This window comes from Drosophila sulfurigaster, chromosome 2R (genome assembly GCF_023558435.1).
Source record: "Drosophila sulfurigaster albostrigata strain 15112-1811.04 chromosome 2R, ASM2355843v2, whole genome shotgun sequence".
NCBI lineage: Eukaryota > Metazoa > Arthropoda > Insecta > Diptera > Drosophilidae > Drosophila > Drosophila sulfurigaster.
The window spans coordinates 37,326,568-37,338,473 of NC_084882.1; the positions used below are offsets into that span (position 1 = coordinate 37,326,568).

The following is an 11,906-nucleotide window of genomic DNA, read 5'->3' on the forward strand; positions in this document are numbered from 1 at the left end:
AAATAATATGTTTAAAAATTAAATTTGCGGTCACGCTGGTTGCCAGCCCATTGCTTGACCCGTCAACAAATTTTGATTAAAAAAATTAATAAAGAAAGTTCATTAATACATTCACACCCGTTTTTAAATTGAAGAAACATTCAGTTCATTCATAATAATAAAGGGGTTGTTACCTAGAATTTTAGCAGGTGAACGGCAATAATAGCTGCATGGCAATGGAATTTTTGTTGTAAGTAAATGTTGATTTGTTAATATGTGTACACTGGCTTGTGTGAGTATGTGTTGTGTTGTGTGTGTGCATGTGTGAAGGCAACAAAAACAAACTGTCAAACTACAAGTGCTACAACCCCTCAGTGCAGTGTTCTTTGTTCGCCTGTTGGTGCCTGCACCTGGAGTGTGAGTGGGTGGCTGTCCATCACTTGTGGCACGAAATAACAATATAACTCGTTCACTTTTTCGTCGACTACAGCGGATCACGTTCAAGCAAAACCTTTAAGCCGAAAAAGAACATCCCAGAGGGCACGCATCAGTATGATCTCATGAAGCATGCGGCTGCCACACTTGGTTCGGGCAACCTGCGCAACGCAGTCTCTCTACCTGATGGCGAGGATCTCAACGAATGGGTGGCCGTTAATAGTGAGTCATTTTATCAAGATCTCTATGCACAATTTAACAAATTCCTTTTTTCGCTTTTCAGCTGTCGATTTCTTCAATCAGATTAACATGCTGTACGGCACCATCACAGAGTTCTGCACAGAGGAGAGCTGTGGCATTATGTCGGCGGGTCCGAAATACGAATACCATTGGGCAGATGGTTTGACAGTGAAGAAGCCCATCAAATGCAGCGCTCCCAAGTATATTGACTATCTGATGACGTGGGTGCAGGATCAACTAGATGACGAGACCTTATTTCCATCCAAGATCGGCGTGCCATTTCCAAAGAATTTTCTAGCCTCCGCCAAGACCATATTAAAGCGTCTGTTTCGCGTCTATGCACACATCTATCATCAGCACTTCTCCGAGGTTGTCACATTGGGAGAGGAGGCGCATTTGAATACGTCCTTTAAGCACTTTATATTCTTTGTGCAAGAGTTCAATCTAATTGAGCGACGCGAACTGGCACCACTGCAGGAGCTCATCGATAAGCTTACGGCAAAGGATGAGAGGCAGATATAGGAATCACTGCATCAGCTATTTTAGCAGCATATTAGCGATAGAACGAACGGCTTGCAATTGGACTTGTGATGATGACGACGATGATGATGAATTGCATTTTGGCGCTGTGTATTACGATTTAGTTTAGTTACCGCCTTTCCTTTCCTCGTTTATAGCTTTTATCGTTTCTTCAATGTTTCCCTGTATCCAAAAGATGAGCCCTCAGAAATTGTCGAAAGCGTGTTGTGTTTTTGCTGAGAGAGCGACTAGCAGCAGCAATAGCATCTACTATATATTTTTATATGTGACACGTACTTTTAAGAGATATAAAACATATTTATATTTATATATGTATGTACTATATGTAAAGAAAATGAATCACACACATACAGAATCGACAATACGCATTAATGTATTAACAAGAAAAACAACCGCTGAAATCCGCTTGAAAACAAACTATGTAAGTTGATTTGTTTATATTCTTTGGCATGCGTACGTATTATTATTAATTTCAATCAGCGGTTGGTGGAAATTTGAGATTGGAGACGACCGCACCCGATAGCCCCAATGAATGATAATAATTATAGACTTGATGCAACATTTTTGATATACTATTTTGTACTAATAAATAAACTGAGAATATAATGCATTGCAATCTTTATTTAAATAAGGACAAAAGGACTTGGAAACAACAAAAAAAAACAAAAAATATATATACAAATATTTTAGATCAGCTATTTAAATATATGTATGTCTAACCGAAACCTTAATTACAACACAAAGGCATTTGTACATATGTGTGTCCGGTCTACTATTATCTACGCATTCAACATATACTATATGCATATATAGGTTTATTATATGTACTATTTCTAATCACATTCGGTTAATCACACGCTAATCGCGTACGCCAATTGAACGCTCCAATTTACTTGAGTATGCTTTTGTATTTGCCTTGCTCCACATAGAATTCAGCATGAGTCTCGAGCAACTTTTTCCACTTCATAGCCAATTCTTTGTAGCTGGCACCTTGTCCATCCAAATCCCTTGGCAGCTGTTTACACACGACCGTTGTACCAGCACGTCGAACAACGACACGGGATCGTATCTTTGCTGTCATAAAGACGCTGCAATAACAATAATAAATACGGATTAACAATGCACATCTTATCAGTCAAATGCCAGGTTACGCACCGAAAGGTGTTAAGAAATATGTTGACGTGACGCGGCGCATTGGTGAATTCCAGTAGCTTGGGCTGACATGGATAAGCTGACCAGCTCTCCACGGATCGTTTGATCAGCTTGGGATTTAACTGGAGTGCATGACCCAATTGCACGCCTTCCATATCCATGATGGCCACAATGCCGCGTGCACAATTGTCTGGCTCCAGTTTTAGCAACAAATCCAATATCATTTTGCTCGTCTGGAACATTAATTGAAAGTAAATTTCGGGCATCCCTGATGGTAATGGGTATTGCTACATTTACCTTAAATACGTTGTTCTGTGTGTGACGCTTGGGATCGTGGACCGCAGTGCGGATGATGACCACCTTTCGTTTGTGTTCATCGACGCCATCGACAGGCAGAAACACCCCTAGCTTCAGCAGCTCCTGTATTTCGGGCAGCATGGGATCGCAGTTGTCAAACCACTCGCTTCTCTCCGCACGCATTCGATAGAACACTTGCAGTTTCTTCTTGGTGCGCTCCAAGTCGAATTTGCATGTGCGCAGAAAGAAAGACAAGCTTTCATAGGTTTTGCATCCATTTATTTCGGGGTTAGCATCCAACCAATTGCGCAATTCCTGCACTCCCTCTTCCTGTGCCTTAGTCACATTATCCGCATCTGCATTCGTATCCAGACTATCAATTAAGCTGCCCACTGACATTATTGCAGCTGCGCCGCTTGCACTTGTACTGATCGAATGCTTGTATGCGACTAATCGGCGTCATTGCAACGCAAGCTTTTTTGGTTGTGCAAATTTGTAGCTTTTGGACTCTTTGCCCCACAACGAGAAAAGGGCAAAGCGTATTAATACTGGTCAATACCGGTAGCCGCATTCTATATATAGTTATCCATAAGAAGATTAATTTCACTCACACTGCACATTCAGCTTACGTGAGTGAAATGTGCGGTTGCAATTGAATTAAGACAAAACTATTTATGAAAATGAGTGATCAGCACTTTTTCAAATTGAGATAGGTCAAGTTTAGCCATCGTTTATAAAAGCGGAGACACATTCACGGGACTATCGATGTATTGAAGTGCTTGTCATTTTATAAAAATATCGTTTTTTTCCTGCAAACAATTTTAATTTACTTAAAAAAATATTATTTTAAGTAATAGAATTTTTGGAAATTTAAATACGAGTAACGGCGTTTTTTGTTTGATTTGAGAAGCACAAAAAACCAGCGTAGGGCATGTAAATATTCTTTTGGTATATTAATATCTTTATACAATAAAGTATATATTAGATATTTTATGATACTAATATGTTGTGATATTACAAAAACAATTAAAATTATTCTAAAAACTATGAATTTTTCAAAATCAGCAAAACTTTCAAATTGAACTTTAAATCATAAAAATTTTAGCACAATAATTTATAAATATATATCTACTATGTGGTCGTATAATGGCTAATATTTTGGTATATTTTCTTAAAATATCAGTTTATTATCGCCAATTTTGGCGCTTTTAAAATATTTCAAATTGTTTTATAAAAAAAATCAGAATAAATGGAATTAATAATAAATTCAAATAGATTATAAGCCTGACGTAATTCCTCTCAACTATCGGCAATAATTTGTCTTATCGATGCTATTTTCGTCCTTCCTTGAACTTGTAAAAGCAAACATTTGCAAGAGGATCGCATTTATCGAAACTGGCCACACCAATAAAAAAAAACCATAGCATTAATGATGCGACAATAATTGTGACATGAATCTTAGCTTATATTTTGGTATATTATTCACTTGTTTGGAACAAGCCGGCTATTATTTGCTGCGTGTGCGGGCACATTGTAAAAATTGCTGTTTTTAATAGAAAGACTTAATTATTTTATTTCTTACATTTACATGAATGAATCTGAAGTAATGTAAGTTGACCAAATGGAGTACGATGTCTGCGGCGAACACACCTTCAGGAACTGCTTCACATGGGCGCCAAACCAGAGTTAAAATTAATGACTACAAGTGTGGGCAGCGTTCATGGGACGTATGGAAGTTGCTTTCTGCAAGAACAATGATATGGGCCTCCCGAAACTGAACGTGTGCGTCTTGCAGAGGTAACTGGACATTTCCAATGTGGTACTAGCAAGGGTTATATACACCTTCCAAGCAACATAAACGGTCAATTAGGAAGCAAGTGAATCAACCTGGAGATGAGAGAGACACTGGTGGGAATGGAGAAAGACAGGTTTGCATGCTCAATTCAACTTTATTGTTACATTATTCGCAGTACATGGAAATTATGAGAAATAGAAGGTGTCCGGGAACAATAGGGGCAGCAATAAGAAGAAAGTGCGTTCTTGTGGTTTGCCAGCCTCCGATGATGGGTCTTCCGAAGTTGCTGCCCCTTCTGAGTCAACAGAAGCCTCGTGTAGCACAACTGCTTACCAATGTAAATGATTGTATTAGCTAGCGATCTTGCCAAGGATGTCTTATTTAACACTTACGCTCTCCGGTGAATCGAGGAGCTGCAAAAGTGGATAGTGGGGCATAAACCACCACGATGAGTGCCAGGCAGATTAGGATTGTACGAAGAGACATGTTAAAGTCAAAAGTCGAACTGATGTTAGCCTCGCTTAGTTGGCTATTTATACATATGTAGGTGCAGTGGGCTTAAGTGAATGCAAATGAGCTGCGGTTAATTACCTTCTAGAGGCTAATCAATCACCTCGGGCTATCTACCTTGCACTGACATTGTGTGTTCTTGATCTCATTTCAGAATAACTTGGATGAGTCCCGGCCTTAGCAGCGAGACAGCTGGTCTATCCAGGTTCTTCAGGCAGAACAATCGTAGCCTGAAGCTGCAATGCTTAACTAATGCGCGTCGGTCTCTCAAAAAGCAGATGCCGCTAAAGCATTTGAACAAACGCAGAGTGGATAGCATGCATTGCCACATCCCAAAGCGAGCATTTTGATCGCAATATTTTCTAAACATGGTGTTGGCCATATCACTAAACTTAGTTGAGGACGATGTCCAGTTCACGACGGATTTGCTGCGACTCATCGATGAGGAATGTCTGACTAGTCGCAATATGTTGAGTAGCTGCAATTTGGCCACCAATTCGACAAATGCCGATTGAAAGTAAGGAGCTATGCACACTACAAAGTATATGTCACTTATAATTTATATATTTTATGCAAAGTTCCCCCGTGCTCATATTGCACAAATGTCGCGCTTCATAGATCTGAATAGCTTTAAGAACTCGGATCTGATTGGCCTGGTGAAGCGCTATGTGCTGGAATTGAATTTGCTACAGGAAATTGCCATCTTTGAACCATTCATAGACCCCACCACATATCCGCGTTATGAAGTTCGAGTAATGGCCTATATCGCTAATGTTTGGCTTGGATGATGTCAAAGAACGTGCAATATCCGATTTGGCCTTGCTTGTCAATGAACACCTCTCACCAGGATATGCTGCTAACTTCAGCCATGCAACGTATGCGAGAAAACATTTGCCTCATATTCGAAACGCTGCTCAGAAATAATTTTGGATTGAGCAAGGACGCAGACATCAAAGACAGCTCAGCTTAACTCCAGCGCACAGCTATTTTAAGCGTATTCTGCTACACGGCACTCAGGCTTAAGTGTCCAAGTTCCGGAAGGATTTTGCAGCATTACTAGTATTCGATGAGTGCACCATGGACCCCTTGCGAGTGCCGCTAAAGTAGCTTCGTCCGCAGATCAAGTTTCCATTCCATTTGGCGATGGATTTAATTAAGTTTTTTAGTACAGGAAACAGGCAACAGATGGTGACATTGAGTAAGCAACTAACTTGGTCTATTTCTGCTTTCTGCTGATCGCCTGGTATTTCAAATACTGACTTGTCAGACTTTCAGTGTCCAACAACAACAACCACATCAATAATTGTTGCTGTTATTTTTACAATAGCCGAAAATATATACAAATAAAAATTTGTAAATTTATTTTTATTTATCATTTGCATCCAAATTTCAAATTGCCGGGTGTTGAGGCGGGCGCATTGTAGGTGAGTGTCACTCTCTGCGCTCCGCCGATCGCAAAGCACTGCTTTTCGCTCACTCACAATGCGCTCATATTTGTTGTAGTACCGACTGATGGCGCCACTTCAGTGACTTGCTGTATTTTTGCTTGCTGCTTATTTATGTTCGCCTGGTATTTCACCAACTGACTTGGCAATTTTTGACCACCGTTACTAAATCGAGGACTGTTTCCACAATTACAACAACAGTAGTTACAAACAACAGCAACAACAAAACAAAATATTCCATATCATCAGTTGAAATACCAGGTGAGCAGAAATCAGCTGCAAGCCGAAATAGAGCGAATCACTTGCTTACTCAGTGTCCCCATCTGGCACATGGTTCCTGTACTACAAAAACCTAAAGAACGCGCCAATTTGAATCTTATAAGCAACCGATGCTAAAAAGTCAAACCCGTCAAAATTAGAAAATATTTTTTGGAAAATGCTACAACAACTACAACATAAGTAATTAAAACAACAATTATTAATAATGTAGTTATTGTTGCTGCCAAGTCGATATGTAACGATGATCAAAAATTGCCAAATCAGTAGGTGAAATACCAGGCGAACATAACTCAGCAGCAACCAGAAATACAGCAAGTCACTTGAGTGGCGCCATCTGTTATTCGTTCTCGGTACCCCATAAAAGTGCCGTCATCAGTCGCCCGTTTTTGATACCACAAAAAATTAAATATTGCCCGCCAATTTGAAATTTGTATGCAAGCGACGAATAAAAAGAAAAGTCTCAGTGATTCAGCGCATATGTGAAAAAAGTTTAATAGTGGAACTAATAGGATTATCTGAATGTGCTTTCGCCAGTTTATATATCTTTTCAATGCGAATCTTGATATATAGCTTTCTTGATATATAGCTTTCCAATATACGCGAACTTGCATTCAAACTACAACATAAGTAATTACAGTAACAATTAATAACGTCGATATTGTTGGTGGCCATTGTAATGCCACAACGAACGAAAAAAAGGGACCAGTTGAAACACCAGGCGAGCAGAAATCGTCAGCAAGCAGAAATAGACCAAGTCACTCAACAAAAAAAAACTTATAAGGAGGCGCAATTTTGGACCTTTTATGGCCTTTTTTTTAGTCTATTTACGGATGGGAGTCCCGTTGGGCTGCTTTGCACGGGCAACGGTAAATCTTGAGTGTATCCGCTCTGGCGCAAAGAATGTAGACAAAGCAGAATGTGAAGAAACTTTTACTACTAAATTTAAATAATTAAACGATCAAAATAGTAAACAAAAAATGGAAGCATGATTTATAAAAATCTGTAATGCAATTCTCATACATTTTTATATGAAAATTTGTTGCTGTGGTTAGTTCCTTTTTGATTTCACCTCGATAAATTATCGAGTGGCTTAAAAATATACTGAAAAATGGTGGTCGATATTTTCATATAAGGCAAATGTGTCATTTCATATATATTAGAAAACCCGAGTAAAACCTCATTTTGGTGGTGTGGAAACAGAGCACACTTGTCTTGAACCAGCCTTCTATTATTTGTTACTGCATGTGCGGGCACATTGTTAAAAATTGCTGTTTTGTGTAGAAAGGCTTGACTGGTATATTTCTTAAATTTAAATTGAAAACATGAATGAATCTGAAGTAATGGAAGTTGACCAAATGGAGTGCGATGTCTGCGGGGAACGCACCTTCCAAGAACGCGAGGGTTATTATTACTGTGTCGAGTGCGGTACTAAAAAGGAACAGTTGTTGGCAGTGGAAATCAGCGCCGAAGACACTTTTAACGACACCTCGAAGCACACATCACAACGCACTATAAAGAAGCCGAAGATTAACTCGGAAGATGACGACATCACATCCTGGGAGTTCTACAACTATGTATTGCGTGGCTTCCTCCAAGAACTGCTCAACATGGGCGCCAAACCAGAGTTAAAGTTAATGACCTTACAAGTGTGGGCAGCGTACATGCGACGTATGGAAGTTGCTTTCTGCAAGAACAATGAGATGGGCCTCCCAAAACTGAACGTGCGCGCCCTGCAGAGGTAACTGAACAGGCATTTATAATGGGGTACTTCTTTACAATTACTAAAATATATTTCTAGAGACGCAAGGATTATATACAATCACACCCAAAATAAAAGGAAACGAGAACGCCAAATTAGGAAGCAAGTGAATGAACTCGGAGATGAGCGAGCCAACTGGCGGGAATGGAGAAAAACAAAGGTTTGCATGCTCAATTCAACTTTATTGTTACATTATTCGAGTACATGGTAATTATGAGAAATACAAGGTGTCCGGGAACAATAGGGGCAGCAATAAGAAGAAATTGCGTTCTTGTGGTTTGCCAGCCTCCGATGATGGTCTTCCGAAATTGCTGCCCCTTCTGAGTCAACAGAAGCCTCGTGTAGCACAACGGCTTACCAATTTAAATGATTGTATTAGCTAGCGATCTTGCCGAGAATGTCTTATTTAATACTTACGCTCTCTGGCCATCCGCGGAGCAGCGAAAGTGGTTATTATTATTATTATTATTATATGGCCATGACAACCCTTTTATCGGGTCTCAGCCTGAAGAGCGAAAGTGGTTAGCGGGGCATAAACCGACACGAAGAGACTTGTTGAGTCAAAAGTCGATTTGATGTTAGCCCCGTTCAGTTGACTATTTAAAGGTGCAGTGGGCTTAAGTGCATGCAAATAAGATGCGGGTTATTACCTTCTAGAGTCTAATCAATCTCCTTCATCTGATTTCAGCGTAAGTTGGACGAGTCCGGCCTTAGCGGCGCGTCAGCTCCTCTATCCAGGTCTGTAGGGCAGAGCAATCGCAGCCTGAAGGTGCAATGGTCAACTAATGCGCGTCGGTCCCTCAAAAAGCAGATGCCGCTAAAGCATTTGGACAAACACAGTGTAGATAGCTCAGGTAGCATGCATTGTCACAAATTACATCCCAAAGCGAGCACTTTAAGTAATTTTGATCGCAATATTTACTGCCTAAACATGACCAAGCTGTACGTGGTGTTGGCCATATCACTAAATCTAGTTGAGGACGATATCCAGTTGACGGATTTGCTGCGACTCATCGATGAGGAGTATCTGTCTAGTCGAAATATGTTGAGCTATTTGCCCGACAACGTGGCCATGCATGGCAAGACGCTAATCAAGCAGCTGCAATTTGGCCACCAATTCGACAAATGTAGCTTCAAAGTAAGGACAATACAAAGCATATATCACTTATAATTAATCTATTTTATGCACAGTACCTCCGTGCTCATATTGCACAAATGTCGCGCTTCATAGATCTGAATGGCTTTCAGAACCCGGATCTGATTGGCCTGGCGAAGCGCTATGTGCTGGAGTTGAATCTGCCACCGGAAATTGCCAGCTATGTGGCAAGCTTGATGGATGCATTGCCGCCGTCCTTTAACCCCATTAATGGACCCCACACATATCCGCGTTATGAAGCCCGAGTAATGGCCTATATAGTCTACGTACTAAAGCTTATGTTTGGTCTGGACGATGTCAAAGAACGTGCAATATCCGATTCGGCCTTGCTTGTCAATGAGCACCTCTCACTTGTCAACACGAATTTGAACCATAAGCCAATGGCCCCACTTTTTGTTTACACGGAGTGGATGCAATTTGTAGAAATGCGTAAGAATTTCGTTGCTCATTTTAACGAAAGCTTCGCCCAACGCTTTGGCGTGTCCACTCAAAGTGGACGCAAGGTCGACGACTTTTTGAGCAAGGAGCGTAGGCAGAGAGATCAGGAATACAACTACCAGGATATGCTGCTAACTCCAGCCATGCAACGTATGCGAGAAAACATTTGCCTCATATTCGAAACGCTGCTCAGAAATAAATTTGGATTGAGCAAGGAAGCAGACATCAAAGACAGCATTGAGTTCCAGCCCAGTTTAACGCCAGCGCACAGTTACTTTAAGCGTATTCTGCTACACGTCACACAGACGGAGAAGGGGGACTTAAGTATCCAGGTTCCGGAATGGATGGTTGTTGATCACACTGAACATCAAGTGGCTCCATTTAAAAATCAAACCACTGAGCTTGCCCAATACTTAGCTACTGCCGGAAAGCAATTGAGCGTCATTGAATTGGCTTGTCAGGCGGATTACCAAAAGATAGGCTTATTTCAGACACTGCAGCGCACGAGACCTCGTTGCAAAGAGGGCCGCGCCAACTGCGACATTAAGACGCAGAATTGGATTGATGAGTTACGTCGCAGGGAAAAACGACCTGATTTCGTATTTCGCCAACCGGTGGCTCAATATGGTAAACAATATCAAGGTAAAATTATAGAACGTGCCGAGCGTCGGCAGGCGCTGGAGGCAAACAATCCGTTTTGGAAGATAAGCTCAACGCCAAGCTATATACTGAAGGTTAACCAAGAAGATATTGCGCTTAAGGATTTGGCAGCAATACAAGTATTCGATGAGTGCCACATGGACCCCTTGCGAGTGCCGCTAAAGTTGCCTCGTCGCCAAATCAATTTACTGCCAGAGACCAAGGACTCAATTGAGCCCAAATTAGAAGCAAGCAGTGAGCATGAAGATGACGAAGTAGATGAGGAAGAGTCTAAAAAGAAAATAATTCAATTAGAGCCGCTTTTAAAGATATCAAATTTTGATTGTTGGCTCTTACATGGTTATATATCAAAAACAGGCGAGTCAACCAGGAAGGATTTAAGAAAGTTCTTCCCCTGCTCATTTCGTTGGTTGCTCGACACCTGCGCCGCAACTATTGGTGTCAATTGGGATGTGTTATATGAACAATTGTTGGTGCTAGAGGTGATGTTTCACCATGGCATCGAGGACTGGAATAATCATTCCAATCACTTACGCCTTAAATACAATATCTTGAATAAGGACATTAATTTACTAACGAAATCTTTCAGAGATATGTGGTAAAAAATAAAAGTCCATTCGAAAGCCCAAACAACATGTAAAAAATGTCTAATTTATAATTTGATGGTCCTTGTCAAGAATGTAAACAGGCACTCCACAAGACTCGCAGCTATCAATAAGCAAATAAATGTTTATTACGAAATTACAGAGATAGGTGCGCTGTGATAACAATTAAAGCAAGAACTTCACTTAACCAGCACGTTGTTGATTTGTTTATGCATTACTCAAATCTTCAAACCGAAAGAGCCCGATTGGCTTTTTCGCTCCTCACCCGCAGATAGAGAAGGCTCTTCTTCCACCTCACCAGCACATACAGCGAGCAACGGCAGGTGTTGAACGCTATTGCTAAATAGAAGAGAGAGAGAGAGAGAGCGCGCGAGGAGAGAGTATATGAGAGCAAATTAGCTACAGTGGATGCTCCTCAGACAGAACCTAGCAAAAAAATATTGCTGGAATATAAATTTGCTAAATACCAAAAAATATAGTAATCATAGTACATATATATCGACTATTATTACATAAATCTATATACGTTCTAACAATAATGCATTTACATAACATAAGCTACATTAATAAAGAATTATCGATAGGATAACAATTTAGTTTAATAAAAATAAACGGA

General features: G+C 40.4%; 3 protein-coding genes and 2 long non-coding RNA genes across 8 annotated transcripts; 3 read left to right on the plus strand and 2 right to left on the minus strand.

Moving 5' to 3' along the window:
• The first annotated feature begins 23 nt into the window (after positions 1-23).
• LOC133839230 (MOB kinase activator-like 1) lies at positions 24-1,800 on the plus strand. Of its 2 annotated transcripts, XR_009894071.1 has the most exons (4): positions 24-229; positions 470-636; positions 698-1,615; positions 1,675-1,800. XR_009894071.1 is itself a non-coding variant. In XM_062270641.1 (3 exons), the coding sequence occupies exons 1-3, from the start codon at positions 210-212 to the stop codon at positions 1,174-1,176; spliced, it is 666 nt and encodes a 221-aa protein (XP_062126625.1). In that variant the 5' UTR covers positions 24-209; the 3' UTR covers positions 1,177-1,800. The 2 variants fall into 2 exon arrangements, 1 of the variants encoding a protein (XP_062126625.1); XM_062270641.1 differs by having other exon boundaries at positions 698-1,800.
• On the minus strand, positions 1,419-3,375 carry LOC133839229 (retinol-binding protein pinta). Its single transcript, XM_062270640.1, has 3 exons — positions 2,644-3,375; positions 2,350-2,579; positions 1,419-2,282 (listed from the first exon to the last, which is right to left on the minus strand). The coding sequence occupies exons 1-3, from the start codon at positions 3,040-3,042 to the stop codon at positions 2,084-2,086; spliced, it is 828 nt and encodes a 275-aa protein (XP_062126624.1). The 5' UTR covers positions 3,043-3,375; the 3' UTR covers positions 1,419-2,083.
• A 509-nt stretch (positions 3,376-3,884) lies between these two features.
• On the plus strand, positions 3,885-6,238 carry LOC133839236 (uncharacterized). Of its 3 annotated transcripts, none has more exons than XR_009894074.1 (3): positions 3,885-4,440; positions 5,103-5,465; positions 5,527-6,238. It is a non-coding gene; the product is annotated as an uncharacterized LOC133839236 (long non-coding RNA). The 3 variants fall into 3 exon arrangements; XR_009894072.1 differs by having other exon boundaries at positions 3,892-4,571; positions 5,527-6,236; XR_009894073.1 differs by lacking the exon at positions 3,885-4,440 and adding an exon at positions 4,876-4,981.
• A 317-nt stretch (positions 6,239-6,555) lies between these two features.
• Positions 6,556-7,460, minus strand: LOC133839241 (uncharacterized). The gene is made up of 2 exons (XR_009894081.1): positions 7,359-7,460; positions 6,556-6,961 (listed from the first exon to the last, which is right to left on the minus strand). It is a non-coding gene; the product is annotated as an uncharacterized LOC133839241 (long non-coding RNA).
• Positions 7,461-7,618: 158 nt separating this feature from the next.
• On the plus strand, positions 7,619-11,741 carry LOC133839216 (TATA box-binding protein-associated factor RNA polymerase I subunit B). The gene is made up of 4 exons (XM_062270622.1): positions 7,619-8,410; positions 8,471-8,591; positions 9,120-9,569; positions 9,623-11,741. The coding sequence occupies exons 1-4, from the start codon at positions 7,995-7,997 to the stop codon at positions 11,285-11,287; spliced, it is 2,652 nt and encodes an 883-aa protein (XP_062126606.1). The 5' UTR covers positions 7,619-7,994; the 3' UTR covers positions 11,288-11,741.
• The last annotated feature ends 165 nt before the right edge of the window (positions 11,742-11,906 follow it).